The 23,453-nt window shown below is 56.2% G+C and overlaps 1 protein-coding gene across 1 annotated transcript; it reads left to right on the forward strand.

The window, feature by feature from the left end:
- The first annotated feature begins 1,566 nt into the window (after positions 1–1,566).
- EIF4EBP1 (eukaryotic translation initiation factor 4E binding protein 1) lies at positions 1,567–21,607 on the forward strand. The gene is made up of 3 exons (XM_008274005.4): positions 1,567–1,794; positions 19,344–19,523; positions 21,145–21,607. Exons 1-3 carry the CDS (start codon positions 1,650–1,652, stop codon positions 21,174–21,176), a joined length of 357 nt encoding a protein of 118 aa, XP_008272227.2. The 5' UTR covers positions 1,567–1,649; the 3' UTR covers positions 21,177–21,607.
- Positions 21,608–23,453: the final 1,846 nt, after the last annotated feature.

Below are 23,453 nucleotides of genomic sequence, written 5' to 3' on the forward strand. Positions count from 1 at the left end.
CGGAAGATGGGCCAAGTCCTTGGGCCCCTGCACCCACATGGGAGACCCAGAAGAAGCTCCTGGCTCCTGGCTTCGGATCAGCCTAGCTCCGGCTATTGTGACCATTTGGGGAGTGAACCAGCAGATGGAAGACTTCTCTCTCTCTCTGCCTCTGCCTCTCTGTAACTCTGCCTTTCAAGTACACAAATACATCTTACACACACACACACACACACACCCCAGGCTGCTCCTGTCCCACCCTCTTCCTGAGTTACTCCACAGGCTGCAGAAGTGAGCCTGAACCATAGTCGTGACTCAGAGAATCCGGAACCATCTCCTCCTCTTGTGGCTCGAATTCCCCCTGCCCCAGGCAGCTGCTCCTGGGGAACCCCCCTCTTGGCACTCCATTCCCAGGCTGGATCAGCTCAGCGGGGCTGTGTTGGGATGAACCGAGAACACCCGGGCGTGCTGGCGCCAGCTCAAGGCCGTCCTGAATTTTCTGTTGATATTATTCAGTATCCTCAGAAGCATTTCATACAAGAAGAACTGGGTCTCTGTGCCCCTTTAGCTACTCAGAGAAATTCCACCGGCCTAAAATGATAAGAGCATTCCACTGATGTAAAAACGATAAATGCAGTCTCTTGGGCTCTCTCGGGTAGGCTGGGCTGCTGCCTGTGATGCCAGCATCCCGTGTCCCATGTCGGACCTTGGGATCGAGTCCTGGCTGCTCCATTAGGGGTCTAGTTCCCTGCCAGTGTGCTTGGGAGGGCAGAGGAAGATGGTCCCCAGTACTTAGGCCCCTACCACGGGCATGGGAGTCCAAGATGGGGCTCCTGGCTGTTCTGGCCCTTTGGGGAGTGAAACAGCAGATGGAAGATCTCTCTCCCTTTCTGCCTCTCAATTAAGTAAATAAATCTTAGAAAATAAATAAATAAATAAAAGCAAACAAGGAGTTCCCTTCCCGTCCTGTGTACTGGCCAGGCACAGCAAGATGGGACCAGATCTGCTCCCCTCCCAATCTTTCTTTTTTTTTTTTTTTTTTTACCTCTAGCTGGAAGGAACACAGTAAACAGGGCCTTGCAGTGCTGAGCCCACCGACTTAAAGAGGCCTCACGGGGAAGACAGAAGCAACCGCGGCTTTTCCCAGCAGTACCCAAAGTACAAGGACATGTTAGGAGGGTCATGGGAAAAAGTGGTGCACGGTTGGCCGCTGCCCCAGCACCTACCACGTCGGGACCGGTGCACAAACGACGCCAACTTTCTCATCTGCTGAAAGAGGGCACGCAAGAGGCGAGGCTGGGGCGGGGGGCAGGGGGGTCCCGCGCACACGCACGAAGCCTTAAAGTGGAAACCAGGCCGTCTCCAAGGGTGCCAGGCCCACCGGGGTCCCTCTCGCAGCGCCGCCTCGTCTCTGCCCCCTGGAGACCAGCGCGGCCGACACCAGGGCGCGCGCCCCAGCGCGCGGGAGGACGCGTGGCCACGGCGGAATCCCAGGGTGGCGGGGCACCCACGTGCAGCTGGCGGCGGCCGGGGTTGGGTGGGGCGGTGCTGCGCGGACTACAAATCCCAGGGGCGCGTACCCGAGGCGGCGGAAGGGGCGGCCTGGGGCGGAGCTAGGCGGGAGACTTGTGAGGGAGGCGGGAGGGTTGCGGGGCAGTGCGCGGGAGACCATGTCTGGGGGCAGCGGCTGCAGCCAGACCCCGAGCCGGGCCATCCCCACCACTCGCCGGGTGGTGCTCGCCGACGGCGTGCAGCTCCCGCCCGGGGACTACAGCACCACCCCCGGCGGCACGCTCTTCAGCACCACTCCGGGAGGTAAGCGAGGGCTGGGGGCGCCGGGGGTCGGGCGTGGGGGGCGAGGACGATCCGGCCAGGCCCGAGCAGGCGGAATCGGGAGCCAACGCCTTGGACAGGGTGTCCGGGCCCCCGGGCGCCGCTCCTAAAGCACGGTTAGGGGACTTTCAGGGAGTCTGCGAGGGGTCGCGGAGGAGGCAGCGCGCCTTGCCTGCGCCCTGGGTGCGTGGTGCAGCCCGGTCGGTTCCCACTTTGCGGGAGAGCCCGCTGAGTGTGCCCTCGGCGAGCGGACACACACGTACACGCCCGCAGGACTGCCACATGCTGCGGGGTGCTGCCCCCTGTGGGAGTCCAGGGCAGGTCTGAGCTGGGATGGGGTGGGGTCAAGTGGCCCGCAGACCGAGGGGAGGCCTGGCTTGGCCTGGAGTTTCAAGTGGGATGGGAGGGGCGCTCTCCTTTGGAACCCGCGGCCCTCTGCTTCCCGAGGCACCCTCTGGCGGGTCTGGGGCGGAGGGCGCTCCCCCGCGGCGCCGCGTCTCCCGGGCACGTGGGCCTGTGTCCCCGCCTTGGAGGTCCCGGGCGCCGCGGCCAGGCCCGTGCAGAACCACACGTTCCCTTGCCAGGGGGAAGGAGGGGGCGCCGTGTGACCTCCCTGGGAGCAGAGGAGGAAGAGGAAGCTGCGCCCGCACGGCTGGGGGCCAGCCCTGGGCTCCTCCCCGGCGCGAGGCATTCCCTGTCCGCTCCGGAGCCCCGGCGCGCGGCGCTGATGAAACCTCCCCGCCCGTTTGCATGATGAAACGCTGGGTCTCTGCGCGGCTCGCCACTCCCCGCCCACCCTCGCGCGGGCCGCGCCCCCGGCCGCCCCGCTCGCCTTCCACGCTGCGTCCCGACCCGATCCCGAGCGCCGTGGACCCTGGCGGCGCACAGGGCGCAGCCTGTGGCCCCGGCCCGGAGGCGGGGGCCCGCAGCCTGGCTTTTCTGAGCAGCTGTCCCACCACCAGCGAGCGCGGCCAGAGCCCAGGGCCTCGGCTGTTGCAAAAGCTGAGGCTCCTGGGTGTGCGTGCCCATCCGCGCCTCCCTGCTCTGTGCGCGGTGGCCCAGGGCGCGAGTTCGCTGCCCGCGGCCACATGGGCTTCCCAGCTGCGGCAAGCCCTTTTCTCTCCTCTTTGTGGCTGGATCGGGTGGGTCAGAGGGGAAACTGTAGCCAAGGCTGCTGTTCACTGGACACTCCCACTCGGGGTTCACTTTGCACTGGAAAGTGTGGGCGGGGGTGGGCGCAGCACAGAAATCCCTCTGCCTTTGCAAGGCTTCAGTAAGGAGAGAGGGCAAGGGAGCTTCCGCCTCAGAGTGTGCCATAGGATTTGAGGCCACCTGGGAGTCAGCTAGCAGGAGTCTTAAGCCAGTTCCTTCTTATCTGTGGGGCAGGCACAGCTGCTAGTCCGTAGCCTGGGGAGACCAGGCCGGCCTCTGCCGTGTTGGTGAGCCTGGTCTACCTCCGACAGCAAGCTGTGGGATTTCCCTCCAGAATGCACTGCACCAGGCGCCTTTGCCAGGGTGGAGAAGCCGGACCTCAAGCTACTGGTTCTCAGTCCTCAGTGTGGTGGGATTTCCTGGGGTCCTCGTCTCCGTGCGGCTGCAGGCTTGGTAGGTCTGGGGTGGCCTGGGGTTCTGCATTTCTAAGCAGCCCCCAGTGACTGGCCCACTGCACCTGGATGCTCAGGGTTAGTGGGGTATGTGCAACTCCCCTCCCCTCTTCACATCCCTGGGGACTCGTGGAAAAGTGATGGTTCTCTCCAGGTAACCCGTGAGGTTGGACTGGGCATCAGGCTGGAGAGCCAGGCTTACTATACACACACACAAACACGTGCGCATGCACACACACATAATTTGTTTTCCTTTTATTTGAAAGGCAGAGTGACAGAGAGAAAGATCTTCCATCTGCTAGTTCACTCCCAGAATGCCCGAATTAACCTGAACTGGGCCAGGCCAAAGCCAAGAGCCTGGAAACCCATCCAGGTCTCCTATGCCGATGTAGGGACCCCACACTTGAGCCAAGCATCTGCTCTTTCCAGGCTCACTAGCAGGAAGCTGGGTCGGAAGCAGAGTAGCTGGGGCTGAAACTGGTGTTCTGATAGGAGATGCCAGCGTTGCAGGCTTAAGCCACTGTGTCCCAACACCATCCCCAGGGTGAGCCAGGCTTTCGGTGGAGTGTCTTCATGGGTGCCTGGCTACCTTACCTGCCGCTTACCTGTCGGCTCCTGGTGAGCAGCTGTTACAGTGGCTGCTGCAGCGAGTGGCCACCATGTTTGTCCCTGGAGGAAGGAAGCAGCAGTTAGCTTAAGCCATCCCTGGGTTCACGTTAGCTTAAGCCATCCCTGGGTTCACGTCCTCACCCTACTCTCCATGCTAGCTTCCTGCTGTGGGCCACCCTGGGAAGCAGCAGGTAATGGATCAAGGGGCTGGCTCCCTGCCATCCACATGGGAGGCCTGAATTAAGTTCCTGGTTCCTGGTTCCTGGCTCCTGGCTTCAGCCTGGCGCAGCTCTGTCTGTGGTGGGTGGGCATTTAGGGACTGAGCCAGTGGTTGGGGGACCTTTTCCTCTGTCTCTTGCCTTTTAAGTAACTAAGAATGTTGACAAAGAAACAGCAGAACCTTTGAATGAGTCAGAGGATTTCTTCTGTCCCTTTCCCATCAGAATCCAAATTCCCAGCTTCATGTGGCGTGTTTGAGCCCAAAGCCTTAGCGGGGTTGCGTGGGTGATAGTCCTCCCTCAGCCCTGTGCCTGGATAAAGGGGAACCAGAGGTGAGCAGGTAGGGCGGCAGGTGGTAATGGCACCCTGTTTGGTTAGGCAAACAAGGCCTGTGCCCACAAAGCTTACTTTGGAGCACCTCCCGAGTCTTTGGCTTTGGAACAGACGGTGCTGGGGAGAGGGAAAGGTGGCTGGGCACCACCACCAGGGCACAGCCGTGTCCTGAGACCTCAGCCACACAGAGGGGACATCATTAAGGACGGTAAGGCAGTGAGGAAGCTGGACTGGGTCCTGAGCTGAGCTCCCCTTTGAGGGGCATCCATGGTCCTCATTAAAGATTTTGACTGGGGCCGGCACTATTTGTAGTATTAGACTAAGCCTCCCACGTGGTGCTGGCATCCCATATGGCGCCAGTTCGTGTCCCAGCTGCCGTCTTCCAAAGCTCTCCGCTTATGACCTGGGAAAACTTGGGCCCCTGCACCAACGTGGGAGACCCAGAAGAAGCTCCTGGCTCCTGGCTTTGGATCGGCAAGGTGCTGGCCACTGTGGCCATTTGGGGAGTGAAGCAGTGGATGGAAGACCTTTCTGTTTCTCCCTCTGTGTGTAAATACACTTCTCAAATAAATAAATAAATAAGTCTTTATAAAAAAAAAAAAAGAGAGATTCCTGCACCGTGGTGTATGGATTAGGCTGCTGTCTGCAGTGCCAGCATCCCATCTGGGCACTGGTTGGAGTCCTGGCTGCTCCACTTTTTAAAAAAAAAAAAAAGATTTATTTATTTATTTGAAAGACAGAAAGACAGAGGCAGAGAGAGAGAGAGGGAGAGAGGGGTCTTCCATCCTCTGGTTCACTCCCCAGATGGCCGCAATGGCCGGAGCTATGCTGATCTGAAGCCAGGAGCCAGGAGCTTCTTCTGGGTCTCCCATGCGGGTGCAGGGGCCCAAGGACCTGGGCCATCTTCCACTGCTTTCCCAGGCCACAGCAGAGAGCCAGATAGGAAGTGGAGCAGCCAGGACTTGAATCAGTACCCATATGGGATGCCGGCACTGCAGGCGGCGGCTTTACCCTCTACGCCACAGCGCCAGCTCCGTGGTCTACTTCTGATCCAGCTCTCTGCTAATGCACCCCGGATAGGAGTGGAGGGTGCTTGAGCCCCTACCCAGATGAAGCTCCTGGTTCCTGCTTCTGGATTCAGATCTGCCCAGCTATGGCTCCTGGGCCTTTTGGGGAAGGACCAGCGGATGGAAGATCTCTCTTCCCCTCTTTGTCTGTCTCTCCCTCTCTCGCTGTAACTCTTTTGAATAAATAAATAAATGTTTTTGAAAAAGAAAAATTGAGTAGCTAGGACTGGAACTGATGCTCAGATGGGATCCTGGTGTTACAAGCAGTGGCTTAACCCACTGTGCCACAACGCCAGCCCCTAAACTTTGAATTCAAGTTTTCTACCAACTTTTTTTTTTTTAAGATTTTACTTATTTATTTGAGAGGTAGAATTAGACAGTGAGAGGGAAAGACAGAGAGAGAAGTCTTCCATCCGCTGATTCATTCCCCAAATGGCCGCAACAGCTGGAGCTGAGCTGATCTGGAGCCAGGAGCTTCTTCCAGATCTCCCATGTGTGTGCAGGGGCCCAAGGCCATGGGCCATCTTCTACTGCTTTCCCAGGCCTTAACAGAGAACTAGATTGGAAGAGGAGCAGCCAGGACTAGAACTGGTGCCCATATGGGATGCTGGTGCTGGAGGTGGAGGATTAACCTACTGTGGCACCATGCTGGCCCCCACAAACATTTTTTGCACTTAATCTTAGCCAAAAGGCCAAGAAGCAATCCACAAACTTTTATTCAAATTTATTTGTTTGAAAGAGTGATAGTACAAGAGAAAAAGAGCAGGATCTTCCATGTGTTGGTTCACTCCCCAGGTGGACATAACGGCCAGGCCTGGGCCAGGCTGAAGACAGGAGCCCTGAGCTCCATCCTGGTCTCCCACGTGGGTGCAGGGCCCCAGGGACGTGGGCCATCCTCCACTGCACTCCCGGGCCACAGCAGAGAGCTGGCCTGGAAGAGGGGCAACCGGGACAGAATCTGGCGCCTTGACCGGGACTGGAACCCGGTGTGCCGGCGCCGCAAGGCCGAGGATTAGCCTATTGAGCCGCGGCACCGGCCAACCCACTGTTAGTAAAGCTGGATTCTTAAAATTTTTTTGATTAGCGTGTAATCCTTATACATTTTATGGGGTTCAGTGTGATATTTCATCACATAATATGCATCATAAACCAATCAAAGCAGACAAGAAGCCAATCTTATTTTGAAGGATTTGCTGTGTCTGGACTTGAAAGACAGTTTGACCTTGAAGGCTTGGTTGCTTGTTAGGAAGATGGAGACACCCCAGATAAAAGCATAAGCATCAAGGGAGTAGAACGGTGGGTGCTAGGCTGGGGGCCGGGAGGTCCAGATGTTGGCAGAAGGGTGCAAGCTTGCAGTTACAAGACGAATCAGTTCTGTGGGAGTAAGTTACGGTGTGGCGACGATGGTTAATGATATTGTATGGTTTGCTGGAAATTAGCTAAGAGAATAGATTTTAGCAAAATCCTGAAACCCCCTCTTCCCATGACTGGGGACCTCATTTCTTTATTTTAAAGATTATTTACTTTGAAAGGCAGACTGGCAGATCTTTCATCTACTGGTTCACTCCCTAAATGACCACAACATCCAGGGCTGGGCCAGGCTGAGGCCAGGAGCCAGGAGCTCCATCTGGGTCTCCCACATGGGTGCAGGGGTCCAAGCACTGAGGCCGTCTTCCGCTGCTTTCCCAGGAGCGTCAGCAGGGAGCTGGATCAGAATTGGAGCACCTGGGACTAGAACTGGTGCAGGCTACTACACAATGCTGGAAAAGTTTGCATTTCTACTAGCTCCCAGTGGTTTGTCCAAAGCCCTCAACACACACACACACACACGATGATCATAGTAATCATGCCACAATGTGATGTCAGCCCATCACATTGTACACTTTGCTATTTTTTTTATTAAGATTTATTTTATTAATCTGAAAGAGTTACAGGGGCCGGCACTGTGGCGCAGTAGGACCGGGAGGAGTGAGGCGTTTCCTCCTGTGGGCTTCACTTGACCTTGTTCTAGAATAGTCAGGAGGGCATAGCTAGGGGCCGGCGCCGTGGTGTAGCAAGCTAATCTCTGCCTGCGGCAGTGGTTCTGATCCTGGCTGCTCCACTTCCCATCCAGCTCTCTGCTGTGGCCTGGGAAAGCAGTGGAGGATGGCCCAAGTCCTTGGGCCCCTGCACCTGCATGGGAGACCTGGAAGAAGCTCCTGGCTCCTGGTTTTGAATCAGCCCAGCTCTGGCTGTTGTGGCCATTTGGAGAGTGAACCAGTGATGGAAGACCTCTCTCTCTCTCTCTCACTGTAACTTTGCAAATAAGTAAATAAATCTTAAAAGGAAAAATAAGAAAATTGATTACTGCCGCAGGTGATAGTTTCCCGAGAGAGATGCTTATTTCGGATGTGAATTCTTGGATGTTTAAGCAGACAACGCACACCGTGTTGCTTTCTGGTCTCAACACTGGCGCCACTGCCAGCGCTCTCCCCCTCTGATCCCCGATGGCTGAGTCCACGTGTTTGTTTACTGCCCGTTGCCTGGGCCTCTCGGGAGGTGCCTTCACAGTGGGTCTGACTCACCTGTGGCTCCTTCCCACACCTGCGTCAGGAGGGGACGAGCTGGGAAGCACGCTGGGGTAAGCTCCTAGTTTCTCTGCTCTCAGGCCTGGGTCTCAGCTGGCCGAGAGAGAATGTTGGACGTTTCTTTCCTGTCCTTTCAGTTGCAGGTGACAGGTGTGGATCTCAGTTTGTCCCCTTTCTCCCAGTATTACTGATACTGCGTTAATCCTAGTATTGAAAATGGCAGGTATACTGAGGTTACTTTTCTCAGTGTTATTGAGGAGGGAAGAGAGGGAGAGAGAGAGAGAGAGAGAGAGAGAGAGAGAGAGAGAGAGAGAGATCTTCCACTTGCTGGTTCACTCCCCAAATGGCCACAATGGCCAAGTTTGTGCCAGGCCCAAGCCTGGAGTCTCGAGCTTCTTCCGGGTCTCCCACCTGGGTGCCAGGGCCCAGGCATGCTGGCCATCCTCTGTGTTTTCCCAGGCACATTAGTCAGGCGCTAGATCAGAAGTGGAGCAGCCAGGTCTCTAACCAGTACCCATAGGGGATGCTGGTGTTGAGGCACCCACTACACCACAATGCCAGTGCCCCCCTCCCCTTTTTCCTTTCATCTTATTTGAAAGGCAGAGAGACAGAGACCTTCCATCTGCTGGTTCACTTCCCAGATGCTCAGAACAGCCAAGGCTGTGTCAGGCTGAGTCCAGGGACCTGGGACTCCTGGTGGCAGGGACCCAACTCCTGGAGCCATCACCTGCTGCCCCCACAGTGTGCATTAGCAAGAAGCTGGTGGGCTGGCACTGTGGTGCAGTAGGTTAATCCTCTGCCTGTGGTGCTGGCATCCTGTATGGGCGCCGGTTCGATTCCCGGCTGCTCCACTTCCAATCCAGCTCTCTGCTGTGGCCTAGGAAAGCAGTAGAAGATGGCCCACGTCCTTGGGCTCCTGCACCAACATGGCAGACCAGGAAGAAGCTCCTGGCTCTGGCTTCAGATCGACCCAGCTCTGGCTGTTGTGGCTGTTTGGAGAGTGAACCAGCGGATGGAAGACCTCTCTCTGCCTCTGCCTCTCTGTAACTCTGCTTTGAAGTAAATAAATCTTTCAAAAGAAAAGAAAAGAAAAAAAGGAAGAAAGAAAAAGAAAAGAAGCGAAGCGAAGCTGGGTCAAGTACAGGTAGCTGGGACTCCAGCCAGGCACTCAGGTGTGGGCAGCAGCTTCACTACAGCTGCAAACACCTGCCCCAGGAATAGGTAACTTCTGCCTGTTGCCATTTGGGTACTTAAGGGCATGAAAGAAAGAGTCCTTTTTTTGAAAAAAAAAAAAAAAGAAGAAGAAGAAGAAGAAGAAGAAGATTTTTCTTTGAAAGGCAAAGTTACAGAGAGAGGTCTTCCATTCGCTGGTTTACTCCCCGAGAGGCCGCAACTGCCAGAGCTGGGCCGATCCGAAGCCTGGAGCCAGTAGCTCCATCTGGGTCTCCCACATTGGTGCAGAGGCCCAAGCACTTGAGCCATCTTCTACTGCTTTCCCAGGCCATAGCAGAGAGCTGGACCAGAAGTGGAGCAGCTGGGACTTGAACCGGCGCCCATATAGGACGCGGCTTAACCTGTTACTCCTTAGGGGCCTGTCCCAAGAGAGGGTCCTTGTAATCCCACGGAGAGAGGTCAGCTAGGGCTTGCACTGTGGTGTAGAAGGTTAAGCCTCTTTCTGCACTGCTGGCATCCATATGGGTGCTCCACTTCCTATCCAGCTCCCTGCTAATGGACTTGGGAAAGCACCAGAGGATAGCCCAAGTACTTGGGCCCTTGCACCCATATGGGAGACCCAGATAGAGTTGCAGGCTCCTGGCTTCGGTCTGGCCCAACCCCAGCTGTTGCAACCATTTGGAGAATGAGCTAGCAAACGGAAGATCTCTTTCTCCTTGCCTTTCTGTATCTCTGCCTTTCAAATAAATAAAATAAATCTTAAAAAAAAAAAAAAAGAGAGAGAGAGAGCGCTCAGCTAGGAGACCCAGAGTGTCGGGGCTTCGCAGCAGCTCCTGGGACTTAGTGCAGTGGGCTGGATGGGTTACTTACTGCTATATCACAGGCCATCCCCAAACTCAGGAACCTAAACGAGAGTTTATTTCCCTCTGTTCTCAGGGCTGGTTGAGCATTCTTGGCCCATCGTGCCTGTGCTGATTCATATGTCTGCGGAGAGTCAGCAGCTGGGTCCCCCTGGGGCTGGAAGGTCTGAGTGGCCCCACCCACGTAGCAGGGGCGTTCCTAGGGCCCTAGAGAAGCCCCAGCCAGCTCATTTACACGGCAGTTTCCAAGGTTGCCTAAAGCTTGGGCTTGGAAGCCCCATCTCATCGCTTACTAAGCAGTCTATCGTTCAGAGCACAGTGTTGGGGCCAGCCCAGATTCCAGGGGGGTGAGGGAATAACGGCCCTTAAGAGAGACTGCCTGAAGGCCAGCACCGCGGCTCAATAGGCTAATCCTCTGCCTTGCGGCGCCGGCACACCGGGTTCTAGTCCCAGTTGGGGCGCCGGATTCTGTCCCGGTTGCCCCTCTTCCAATCCAGCTCTCTGCTGTGGCCCGGGAGTGCAGTGGAGGATGGCCCAAGTGCTTGGGCCCTGCACCCCATGGGAGACCAAGAGAAGCACCTGGCTCCTGCCTTCAGATCAGCGCGGTGTGCCGGCCGCAGCGTGCCGGCGTGGCGGCCATTGGAGAGTGAACCAATGGCAAAGGAAGACCTTTCTCTCTGTCTCTCTCTCACTGTCCACTCTGCCTGTAAAAAAATAAATAAAAAAAAAATAAAAGAGAGACTGCCTGAGCACCCGGCCATGGGCAGAGTTAGCAGGCTGCCCCCGAAACGGGCCAGCCCACAGAGACTAGCCCTTTGAGGGCAGTTGGCCACCAGCTGGGCCAGGAGCAGGTGCGGAAGCAGACGGGAATCGCAGGTGTGTGAGTCAGCTGGGGGCTTTGGGATAGAGGAGAACCTTCCCGAAAGGACTGGGTCAGAGCTCCATGGCAGTCTGCACGCAGATGGCCAGGATGCCAGGCCACTGGGCAGTGAGGACCACGGCACTTAAAAGAGCTCGTGGAAAATGGGAAGAAGCAGCTTTCTGAAGTCCATGCATATACGGGATCTTTGAAACGTTCGTGGAAATGCATATTATGAAAAAGCTTACAATGGATTTTGAAAATTTCTTGCACCAAAATAAACTTTTAGTTTTGTTTTCCACCAAGTTTTGGAACTTGGGGGAAACAACATTCCGCTTTGCGCTGTACCTCTCTCCAGGCTGGGCTTCAGGGGAGCCCACGCCAGCCCCGCCCCACTCAGCATTCCCAAGGACAGTCATGTCCTTGATGGAGCCAAGCTTTTCTTTAAGATTCATTTATTTATTTGATAGGCAGAGCTAGAGAGAGGCCTTCCATTCACTGGTCCACTCCCCAGATGGCCGCAATGGCCAGAGCTGCACTGATCCGAAGCCAAGAGCCAGGAGCTTCTTCCGAGTCTCCCATGTGGGTGCAGTGTCCCAAGGACCTGGGCCATCTTCTACTGCTTTCCCAGGCCATAGCAGAGAGTTGGATTGGAAGTGGAGCAGCCAGGTCTCGAACCGGCGCCCATATGGGATGCCGGCACTGCAGGCAGTGGCTTTACCTGCTACGCCACAGCACCAGCCCCCTCTCTTCTACTCTTAAGAAAGAAGGGGGAAATGGGCCTGCATGAGACTGCTGTGGCTTCCAGAACAAAATAACAAACACGGGTGCTTAAACCACCCAATGTATGTTCTTGGTTCTGGGGTCCAAGATCAAAGTGCAGCAGGACTGGGTTCTTTTGAGGCCCCTCCCTGCCTGGTCGGCAGCCACTTTCTCCCTGTGTGCACACAGTCTTCTGTCTGTTCAGACCTCCTCTTCCTGAGATATCAGTCAGGTTGGATCTGGGTCCCCTCCCAGGGACCAGCACTGTGGCAACACGGACATCTCACACGAGCGCAGGCTCCACTCCCGGCTGCCCCACTTCCGATCCAGCTCCCTGTGGCTGCGCCTGGGAAAGCAGCAGAGGAAGATGGTGGGAGTCCCCGGCCCCTGCACCCACATTGGAAACCCAGATGGAGTCCCAGGCTCCTGGCTTCAGCCTGGCCCAGCCCTGGCTATCTCAGCCATCTGAGGCATGGACCAGCAGGTAGAAGATTCTCTCTCTCTCTCCTTCCCTCTGTCACTCTGCCTTTCAAATAAACTTTAAAAAGAAAAAAAAGGGCCCCCCCTTTTATTTAAACATGATCGCCCCTCTCTCCCCCTTCAAGGCCTATCTCCAAATACAGGCACATGGTGTCATATCGGGGGACCAGGGCCATGACAGAAGACTTAAGGGGGGGGGGTGCAGTTCAGCCCGTAGCCAGGCCACTCCCCTTTCCCACGGGGACAGCAAGTGGCACTTTTTTGTGGGCGTTTCGGAGAGTGGACCCCCAGAGTTCAGGGGTGGTCTCTCCCTCACGGGCGGGAGCACATTGGCGTGTCTGGGGGTTGGAGAGGGAGCTTGGCCAGCCCTGTAGGATCAGGAGTTCCCTGTAAAAGCCTTGTCCTTGGCCTGTCCTTCACACATGAGGGCCTCTGAGGGAGGGGCCAGCCAGGAGGGAGAGCTTGCAGGCCTCAGTTTCTAAATGCAACTCTCACTGCCTGGTTGTCCCCGGCTGGCAACAGGTGGCTTCGGAAGCCTCCCGGCCCTGCAGAAAAACATCAGGGGCTTGGCTCTGTGGAGAGTTCCCGGGGTTGGGGGTACAGAAGAATCCCGGGCCAAGCAGGTGCTTCCTGCTTGCCAAGTGGCCTGCGTGTGCGCGCGCGTGTGTATGCCCGTGTGTGCGTGCGTGTGTGGCAGGACCGGAGAGAGTAGGGGCCGCCCTGGTAGACCCAGGCTGCCCCAGTATGTGCCTCTAGGTTGACACAGAGCTTGATTTTTTTTTTTAACAGTCCTGGAGTATTTTACTGCAGGCTGCTGGCTTGTGCAGGAGCTGAGTGAGCACAGTGCTCACCCCTCCCCCTGACCCTGTTGTGAAATTCCTGTGCCTGGAACGCAGACAGCAGTTCTAGGAATTCCATCCTTGTACTCTGGCTAAGTCCCCGCCCCAGTCCCTCATCAGGGGAAGAATGCCCCTGCCAGGGGGCGGGCCAGGGCCGAGGGAGGGACGCGCAGGGCTCAGTTTACAATGGCTGCAACAGTAGGGAAGCAGAGAAGCAGGCGTCTGGTCTCCCTCGGGGGACATGCTGTCCTGGACAGGCGCTGGGGGGTCTGCCAGACGTCGGACCCCTCGGGTGGGCGGGTGGTGGCCCAGTCGGCCTGGCTCATGTCAGACAGTGGGGGTGTGAGCCCGCGGGCCTCAGTTCTTCATCTGCACAGTGGGTGGGACAGTGTGTCCTGTCGGAGGGGGACCTAAGGCCTTGCGTGTCGGCTGTGAGCAGGGTGGCGTCTGTGTCCGCCTCGCCTGGGGACCTACGCGCGTTCATGCAATACCAGCACGCTTCTAAGAAGCTCGCGGACAATGGCACTAGAAGAGTATTTTGGTGTAGAAACTTTTGAAAACCATGGGGAGGGGTCTTCCAAAGTTTGTGGAAAATGTGCATCATGGAAAAAAAAAGTGTGGATTTCAAAGTCTTCTGCAACAGAGTGTTTCCCTTTTAATTCCATTCCGGCCACGTCGCGTCATCACGTGGGAGAAGGCACAGATCTGTGTGTTTCGGCCTCCGGGGGCCTGCCTGTTCCCAGCCCGGCCTGGCCCAGCCCCTGATTTTATTTTTTTCTGGAGTTGTATGTGCTCTGCTGCATGGTTGTCTTTTTAGTAGCAGTTTTGTAGAATTTTTTTTAAAGATTTATTTATTTATTTGAAAGAGTTACAGAGAGAGAGAGGTCTTCATCCGCTGGTTCACTCCCCAGATGGCCACAGTGGCTGGCACTGAGCTGATCCGAAGCCAGGAGCCAGGAGCTTCTTCCGGGTCTCCCATGTGGGTGTAGTGTCCCAAGGACCTGGGCCATCTTCTACTGCTTTCCCAGGCCACGGCAGAGAGCTGGATCGGAGGTGGAGCAGCTGGGTCTCGAACCAGCGCCCATATGGGATGCCGGCACTGCAGGGGGAGGATTAACCTACTGCGCCACAGCGCTGGCCCCTGGGAGAGACTCTTGACATTTGTTCGTTCCTGTAGTTAACATTCACGGTGAGGCTGTTTTGTTATTACCCAGCTCCTGTGACTAAGGGCTGAAGCTCTCCCTCGGAATTGAGGGACTGGCTATGTGATGAGCCCGGCGCTGGCCCCGCAGCTTTTGCCTCCAGCCCCGTGCTATTTGCATGAGAGGCACCTGCCAACAGGCAGGTCCTAAAAATAGATGGCACATCAGAGGTGCTTTAAAAATAGTTGGAATGAGCTGAGCACAACACTCTGGTTTCATAGGTGAAGAAACTAGGTCTCTTATAAGGGGTGTTTGTATTGCTTTATAAATTCCACTTCTCTGTGAACTTTTTAAAGTACCCCCCCCATAGGTACCTATACCTGTTGTATGCCCACACTGTCTGGAAGATTTGAGGGTTTTTCTCCTTATTGTCAGCATTGTGAAGTTTCACCGTAAATGTGAGTTAGTGCTTTTTGTTTTGTTTTACTTTAAAAGCTGTATTTATTTATTTGAAAGGCAGAGTTACAAAGACAGAGAGAGAGAAAGAGATTTTCCATCCTCTGGCTCATTTCCCACATGGCCACTGTAGTGGCCAGAGCAGGGCCAGGCCGAAGCCAGGAGCCTGGAACTCCATTCTGTCTCCCATGTGGGTGGCCAGGGGCCAAGCACTTGGAGCAACTGGACTGGAGCCGCTTGACCTGCTGGGCCACCTGCCCCAGGGGTCCAGTTTTTGGCTGTGTGTTCTCTCTGCCCAGGGCAGAGCAGGGTTGAGGCGCCCCCTTCTGGAGGTCCATGGTGACTTAATTTCCTGGCACCGCCCTGGTTCTGCCAGGTGGTGGTGAGACTTCCTGCTAACAGCCCCAACCTCATTTTCCATGATGCCTCTAATTCTTTTTTTAAATATTTTATTTGAAAGTCAGAGTTACTCAGAGAGAAGGAGAGGCTGGTTCATTCCCCAGTTGGCTGCAATGGCTGGAGCTGTGCCAATCTGAAGCCAGGAGCCAGGAGCTTCCTCCAGGCTTTCCCACGTGGGTGCAGGGGCCCAAGGATTGGGCCATCTTCTACTTTCCCAGGCCACAGCAGAGAGCTGGATGGGAAGAGGAGCAGCCGGGACTTGAACCAGTGCCCACATGGGATGCTGGCACTGCAGGTGGTAGCTTTACCCACTATGCCACAGTGCCGGCCCCTCTTCTAATTACTGAATCACCTGCTTCTTGTTAGGGCCCCTTCCTGGATGGAGAGGGGTCTCTGACAGGTGGTGAGGAAACAGGCCCTGTGTTCCAGAGTTTATGTGGGACAGCCCCCCCATGTGACACCACCTCTGTCACAGACTCTGATGTACACATATGCAGCAGGTCAGGGGTGGGGGTCGGGGGGACCATGCCTGACCAGCAACCTTTGAGCTTCCACTTCCAGCAATTTCAGCCAAAGTTCTCATTAAAAAAAAAAAATCATTTGTTCATTTAAAAGGCAGAGTGACCGAGAGAAAAATCTTCCATTCACTGGTTCACTCCCCAAATGGCAGCAACAGCCAGGACTGGTTCAGGCCACATCCAGGAGCCAGGAACTCCATCTGGGTCTCCCACGTGGGTGGCAGGGGCCCAGGCGCTTGGACCATCGTCTGCTGCTTTCCCTGGTGCGTTCGCAGAGAGCTGGATTGGAAGCAGAGCAGTCGGGACTGGAACTGGCGCTTTGATGTGAGGCAGCTTAACCCTCTGCTCCACCAACGCCAGTCCCTGGTTCGCATTTTTGACAACGCAGGGCTGTGTAGTTTTTGCCTCATTTGCAGGAGGCTTCGGGAGTCTGCAGGTCACTGTTGCTCACTGTTAAGTGAAGTTGAGTCGCGGTGGAGCCCGTGGATGATGGGAGACAGACTCGGTAAAAGGCAGTGGCAGCTTCCACCAAAAGTGCACGTCCCCGTGTGGCCTCCGCCTCTGGCTCCTCGCTGCCCCAACTCCATCAGGTGGCTTCGTGGTCACTTCCCCTCCTCCTGTGTCCCCTGACTTGGTAAACGCCACTGTTCACCGCCCGCAGCTGCAACACTCCCATGTGTGTGTGTGGGTGGGTGGGGGTGGTCCTGGCTACCACCTCTGCTGACGTCTAGTTTGTAGGTTTTATTAGTACCAGTAATGATTTAAAAATCATTGGGGTGTGTGTGTGTGTGTGCGCGTGTGTGTATGCACTGCTTGGATATGTACCCCTGAGAGTTGGAAGCGAGTCTTGAGATCTGTGCACTGTCCATCATAGCCACATAGCTCACCATATCCAACAGGTACAAGCAACCTAAGTGTCCACGGACAGGGGAAAGATAAACAAAATGTGGTCCGTCCCTGCCAGCGAACATTATCAGCCTCGGAAAGGAAGGAAATGTGACCCAGGCAGCAAAATCGATGACCCTTAAGGACATGATGCCAAATGAAATAAGCCAGTCATTGAAAAGCCAAGTGCTTAGGGCTGGCGCTGTGGTGTAGCAGAGAAAGCTGCTGTCTACAGCGCCAGCATCCCATATGAGCACCGGTTCCAATCTCAGCTGCCCCACTTCCAATCCAGCTCCCTGCTAATGCACCTGGAAAAGCGGCAAAAGATGGCCCAAGTCCTTGGGCCCCTGTATCTGCATGGGAGACCCGGAAGAAGCTCCTGGCTCCTGGCTTCGGCCTCGTTCAACTCTGGCTGTTGTAACCATTTGGGGAGTGAACCAGCGGAGAAGATCTCTCCCATTTCACAGATAAGGAAACTGAGCCCCTCTCCCCCAGCAGAGGATGCAGGGGGTACTGTCCAGTGTCACACCGCTGTCTCTAAGTGCAGCCCGGGCCTGGATTCTTTCCTGTACACCCCACTTCCTACCTCATGAACCCAGCAGTGGATTCTCACCTTCCCGGTGATGATGATGGGGTGCGGCCGGGGCAGGGCGGGAAGAGTGGGAGTGGGTCATGCAGGTGACACTTCTCGTTGCTGTCTGTCTCTGTCTCTGCCCCTGCGACATCCCACGTCCTCCTCGGCCCACTCCCGTCTTTGACATTGAAGTTGACTCCTGCTGTGGTTGCAACAAGATTTGCCTCCCGAGCCCATGCAGACGTGCGGTCCCCAGAGTCATAAATGGGTGGCACTAGGAGGGTGGCAGCTGGGCAGGGTGGTGGAGCTTAGTAGGTGGGCCCGGCGGGGAGGTCCTTAGGTCCTGGGGGCGTGCCCTCAGGACAGAGTTCTCTGGAGGGGGCTGGTTATAAAAGCCTGAGTGGGGTCCCGCCCGTCTCTGCTTCCTGGTTTGCCACACCACCTTCCTCTGCTCGCGCTCTGCAGTCGCCACCCCCCCCTCTGGCCTCACCAGACGGCCCACCCAGTGGGGCTGCTTGAACGTGGACTGTGAGCGTCCAGGTCTGTGTGGCCAGAGGAACCTGCCCCTTTCCTTGGCAGCTCGGCTCTGTTCGAGCAGCGACAGGCTGACTGGCGCGGCTCCTCTCCGGGGGTTTACGGGGAGGCCACTGTTGAGCACCGAGCCATGAATCTCAGCGGTGAGATGCCACTCATCCTTGTCCTTAAGTGAGGGAGTGAAGGATAAGGAAGGGCATCCCCAGCGTCCTTTTTTTTTTTTTTAAGATTTATTTATTTAGGCCGGCGCCGCGGCTCAGTAGGCTAATCCTCCGCCTTGCGGCGCCGGCACACCGGGTTCTAGTCCTGGTCGGGGCGCCGGATTCTGTCCCGGTTGCCCCTCTTCCAGGCCAGCTCTCTGCTGTGGCCAGGGAGTGCAGTGGAGGATGGCCCAGGTGCTTGGGCCCTGCACCCCATGGGAGACCAGGAGAAGCACCTGGCTCCTGGCTCCTGCCATCGGATCAGCGCGGTGCGCCGGCCGCAGCGCGCCGGCCGCGGCAGCCATTGGAGGGTGAACCAACGGCAAAGGAAGACCTTTCTCTCTGTCTCTCTCTCTCACTGTCCACTCTGCCTGTCAAAAAAAAAAAAAAGATTTATTTATTTATTTGAAAGAGTTACACAGAGAGAGAAGGAGAGGCAGAGAAAGAGAAGGAGAGAGAGGTCTTCCATCTGCTGGTTCACTCCCCAGTTGGCTGCAATGGCCGGAGCTGCACTGATCCCAAGCCAGGAGCCAGGAGCTTCTTCCAGGTCTCCCACATGGGTGCAGGGGCCCAAAGACTTGGACCATCTAGGTTCTTGCAACACCTATTGAGAGGACCCAGATAGACTTCCTGACTCCTGGCCCCAGCCAAGCCCAGCCTTGACTTGCAGGTATTTGGGGAGTGAACCAGCAGATAGAAGATCTCTCCATCTGTCTCTCTATCACTCTCTATCTCAAACAAAATGGAAAAAATGAAAATAAAAGGAAACTTGATTCCACTACTGTATACAGAAAACCAGATTCACTTACCATAATAGAAGGTAATAATAAAGAGAAATATGACACCAGACAGTAGACTGCATTGCGCTGAGGGCTCTGAGCGTAAGGCCAGCTCTTTGTTGAAAAGAGAACAGTTAGCAAATGTTATAGGGACTGGCGTTGTGACACAGCAGGTTAAGCCATTTCTAGCAACACTGGCATCCCACATCAGAGTGCCCATTCAAGTCCCTACTGCTCCACTTCCAATCCAGCTCCCTGCTGATGCACCTAGGGAGGCAGCAGAAGATGGCCCAAGTCCTTGGGCCCCTGCACCCACATGAGAGACCAGGATGGAGTTCCTGGCTTCAGTGTGCCCCAGAACTGGCTGTTGCAGCCATTTGGGGAGTGAAGCAGCAGATGGAAGATTCTCTCTCTCTCTCTCTCTCTCTCTCCTCTCTCTCTCTCTCTTTCAAATAAGTAATAAATCTTAAAAAAATAAAAAAAGAGACTACTAGTATCATACTGCAGCTTTAGGGGTAGTTGGGATTAGACAAGAAGAATATGAATGACCTTCTCATTGTAGGATGAGCGTCCTTTATCTCAACTGCAAGGTCAACCACAGTCACTGTGGCTGCCTGTGCTGCAGGCAGGGGGCCCCCGAGGGGCTTCACCAACCTCCCTTTGCCATGCCAGGCACCAGGATTATCTACGACCGGAAATTCCTGATGGAGTGTCGGAACTCACCAGTGGCCCAGACACCTCCAAAGGACCTGCCCACCATTCCCGGGGTCACCAGCCCTGCCAGTGATGAGCCCCCGACGGAAGCCAGCCAGAGCCACCTGCGCAACAGCCCGGAAGACAAGCGGGCAGGCGGTGAGTGGCTGGGCTTAGCCAGGCTGTCCCTTGGGGGAAGGGGACTGAGTCCCTAGGAGGGAGATGCTGGGGACTGTGGCCTGCCCTCGGAGTCCAGAGTGGTGGGGCGGGGCTGGGGAGGTAGCACTCTTGCTGCAGCCAACTCGCTCCCGTGAAAGGGGCCCAGGAACCTCAGGATATGTGATTTGGCACCCTCGGGTGCCCTGTGAGGAGCCGTCCCTGAAGCATTGCCGTGTGCGGGGCGGGAGATGGCTCCTAGTATATCACGCATCCGAGGAGTAAGACAGACATGTGGATGCCTCCTGCTGGGGTGTGATCCCGGGGGCAGACAAGCGGGCACAGTGTGGCCCGTGTCTCTGCAGCGTGACATGTGGTCGCTGGTCCTTCCAGAAGTCACCCCCCATCGCCCTGGCCACAGGTGTGAGTGACTGCACTCTTTGCGGCACGCTCTGTAGCTTGCCGGGGCGTGGGAGCAGGCAGGGTGCCGTGTAAGCGCTTCCGTCCGGGAACCTGGAGTCAGCCTGGGACCCGCTGACCCTTCACCCAGACAGGAAGCAGCTGCCACCTCGGGCTGGGCTGGGTCTGCTGACAGCAGCAGAGTCGTCACCCTGGACATGAGTCACGGTTATCTTTGGGAACCCGGTGTCCCAAGACAGGCAGCCGTCGCCTTGCCTTTGAGCCGTGGGACAGGAGGTGGATTTGGATGGGTGCAGAGAGCAGGGGGACGTGATGCCTAAGGCAGCACCTCCACCCACCTTCTGCCTCCATGGCGCTGTGCAGCCGACTGGCCTTCACCCCTGCTTGTACCCTGTGCTCTGCCCCGCCCCGCCCCTGCAGTTCCTAGAGTTCCACACCATTTTCATTCCGCTTAATTGGCTGTGAAGCAGCCCAGGCTGCTCCTGCCCTTGGGCCTCCAGATTTCGCACTAAGCCCAACCAGAAAGAAAGGCCAGCCGTCTCCCTACTGGGGGCCGTGGCAGGCAGCTTGCTCGTAGAAACTTGGGCCCTGCCCGGCATTCCACAACAAGAGGAAGAAGGCCTTATGCAGCATGGAACGCTTGGATTATGTCGCAGCAGAGAGACAAGGAGGGGAGGCAGGGAGGGGCTGAATCAGCCAAGATGACTGCTGTTGCGTGGGGCCAGCTCCGCCCGCGTAGCTGGATGCTTGCCTAGTAGGTTAGGGGAACCATTTTCCAAGCCGGAAATGTGGGCTGCGTGCTCTGAGGGGGTTGATTTTTTAGGAATACTTTTTGATGAGGTTGCTTTTTATGAAGCCCTGAGTAGCCATTCATTCACTCTTACTAAAATAATAAAAATGACTGAAGATCCAGGACTGTCACTTGGGGGTTTTCCCCATGCAGGGCGGGGAAGCAGTTGCTCTCTCTTCTTTGGGGGGGGGGGGGGACTGGGGAAGACAGCATGCACGCTGCCGGCCTGTGTGGCCAAGAATCGCTAGCCTGGTCCCGCGCGTCCTCTTCTCTTGCCGGCAACACACACCCGGCCACTGCTCCGCTTGCAGGAATGACGGACAGGAAAGAGGGGGCCTCTGGCTGGCCTCTGACGTGTCAGTCTGGCCGCGTGCCGGTCACTTAACCTGGTCTCCTGCCCTTATGTCTCCCCAGGTGAAGAGTCACAGTTTGAGATGGACATTTAAAGGACCAGCCGTCTAGCGAGCAACGCCCCGGGCCCCTGAGACCCTTCTGGGTGAAGAGTCACACCAGCCAGGCCTTAGGAAAGTTAACTGAACTGGGGCAGGCGTCGGGGTGGGACTGGCCCCCACTCCGGCCCTCTGCTCCCCTACTCAGGGCACCCGCCTCCCTTCCTCTCTGTCACCACCAGCACATACCTCCGTGTGCCTCTGTCGGTGCGGGAGCTGCCACGCCAAGGGCGGTGGCTCCAGCACACCCTGCAGCCTGGACCTGGACGCGGACCTCAAGGGAGCCCTTTCTGAAGGATGTCTGGCTCTTCCAGCCCTCTGGGGGTGCACCCTCCCCTTCCTCAGGTTGGGGGTGCCTGGGGAAGCTCCTCTCCCCTTCCTTCCCCCACGAGAAGCAATAAAAGCCACCTTCACTGTAGGGGCCGAGAGTCGGGCCCTGTCTGAGCTCTTTTCAACCCTAAGCGGTGACCAACACCAGCTGCCCTGTGTATAGAGCCCTCCCTGTACATTCTCCTCTCCTTTGGTTCTCACGCTGGCTCTGTGGGTAAGTAGAGTGCCCGTTAGCTTCCTTTTACAGCTGACCAGACTGCCCCACGAGAAGCCAGTCAGTGACCCGTGGGGCAGGGTTTGAGCTCAGCTGCTCCCACGAGGCCATCAGCCCCTGGCCTTGTGACCCCGTCACCCTCCCCCCCAGGGCCCAGTTCCATGTACAGAGGCAAAGGGAGGAGCCGAAGCCTTGGCCACTGTGCCGTGTTTTGGGTCCAGGTGCACTTGCTCTTTGTCGGGTGGTCCCTGTGTGTGGGCTGTCATGGGAGACGCAGGCAGGAGGCAAGCTGCCTGCCTGACGGACTTTCAGGATCTGCCCGTCAGAAGAGGCGTGCGTGTGAGACAGTGTGAGGCTGGTTCCCAGTGAGTAGCTGTGCGTGTGCTAAGTCTCTGCAGGAGGAGCTTCCTGGAAGTGATGCCGAAGCCAGGCCCTGCGAGGGAGTGGCTCTGGGGACAGTGTTACAGAGGTCAGGTGACTGGGACTTCAAGGGCCCCTTCTGGCCAGAGCAGCAGTGTGTGTGGGGATGACTCTTACAAGTGGTCCTAGAAGGGTCGTTTTCTGAGGGCCGTGAACCCCAGGCAGGAAATGTTGCCGAGGAACAACCGGCTGTGCTGGGGGCGGGATGGCCTTGACCAAGGCTGCTGCCTGGTGTGGCCTCTAGAAGCCGTGGGTTCAGCTTGTGCCTTTTGGGGAGCAGTAGGCACTCACTGGCCGAGCTCCTGGCCTCGCCTTTTCTATTTATTTATTTCAAAGGTAGATGGAAGTCAGTGTTGTGGCTTAGCAGGTAAAACTACTGCCTGCGACGCTGGCATCCCATATGGGCACCATTAAAAGCCCTCACTGCTCGACTTTTGTTTCTGTAAGATTTATTTTATTTGAAAGGCAGAGTTATGAGAGTTATGGAGAGAGAGAGAGAGAGAGAGAGAGAGAGAGAGAGAGAGAGATCGTCCATCCGTTGGTTTGCTCCCCAAATGACTGCAACGGCCGAGACTGGGATAGACCAAAGACAGGAGCCAGGATCTTAATCTCTCACGTGGGTGCAGGAGCCCAACCTCTTGAGCCATCTTCCGCTGCTTTCCCAGGCGCCATTAGCAGGGAGCTGGATCAGAAGCAAAGCAGCCGGGACTTGAACTGGTGCCCATATGGGATGCCAGTGTTGCAGGCAGTGGCTTCCTGCTATGCCGCAGTGCCACTCTCCCTTCCTTGTCCCCGCTCTCCCTGGCTGCTCCACTAACCATCCAGCTCCCTGCTAATGTGCCTGGGAAAAGCGACAGAAGATGGCCCAAATCCTTGGACTCCCTGCACCCATATGGGTGATATGGATGAAGCTCCTGGCTCCAGGCTCCAGGCTTTGGGCTAGTCCATCCAGGGAGTGAATCAGTGGATAGAAGCTCTCTCTACCTCTGTCTTTCAAATAAATAAATAAATCTTAAAACAAGAAAGAGAGAAAAAAGGGGAGAGAGGGGCTAGCATTGTGGCGTAGCCAGTAAAGCTGCCACCTACATTGCCGGCATCCCACATGGGCACTGGTTCATGTCCCGGCTGTTCAACTTCTGCTAATGGCCTAGGTGAAGCAGCAGAAGATGGCTCAAGTACTTGGGCCCCTGCACCCACGTGGGAGACCCTGATGAAGCTCCCTGATTCCTGGCTTTGGCTTGGCCCAGAACTGGCTATTGCCATTTGGGGAGTGAACCAGCAGATGGAAGATATTTCTATCTGTAGCTCTC

Source organism: Oryctolagus cuniculus, chromosome 2, assembly GCF_964237555.1.
Source record: "Oryctolagus cuniculus chromosome 2, mOryCun1.1, whole genome shotgun sequence".
Classification (NCBI taxonomy): Eukaryota; Metazoa; Chordata; class Mammalia; order Lagomorpha; family Leporidae; genus Oryctolagus; species Oryctolagus cuniculus.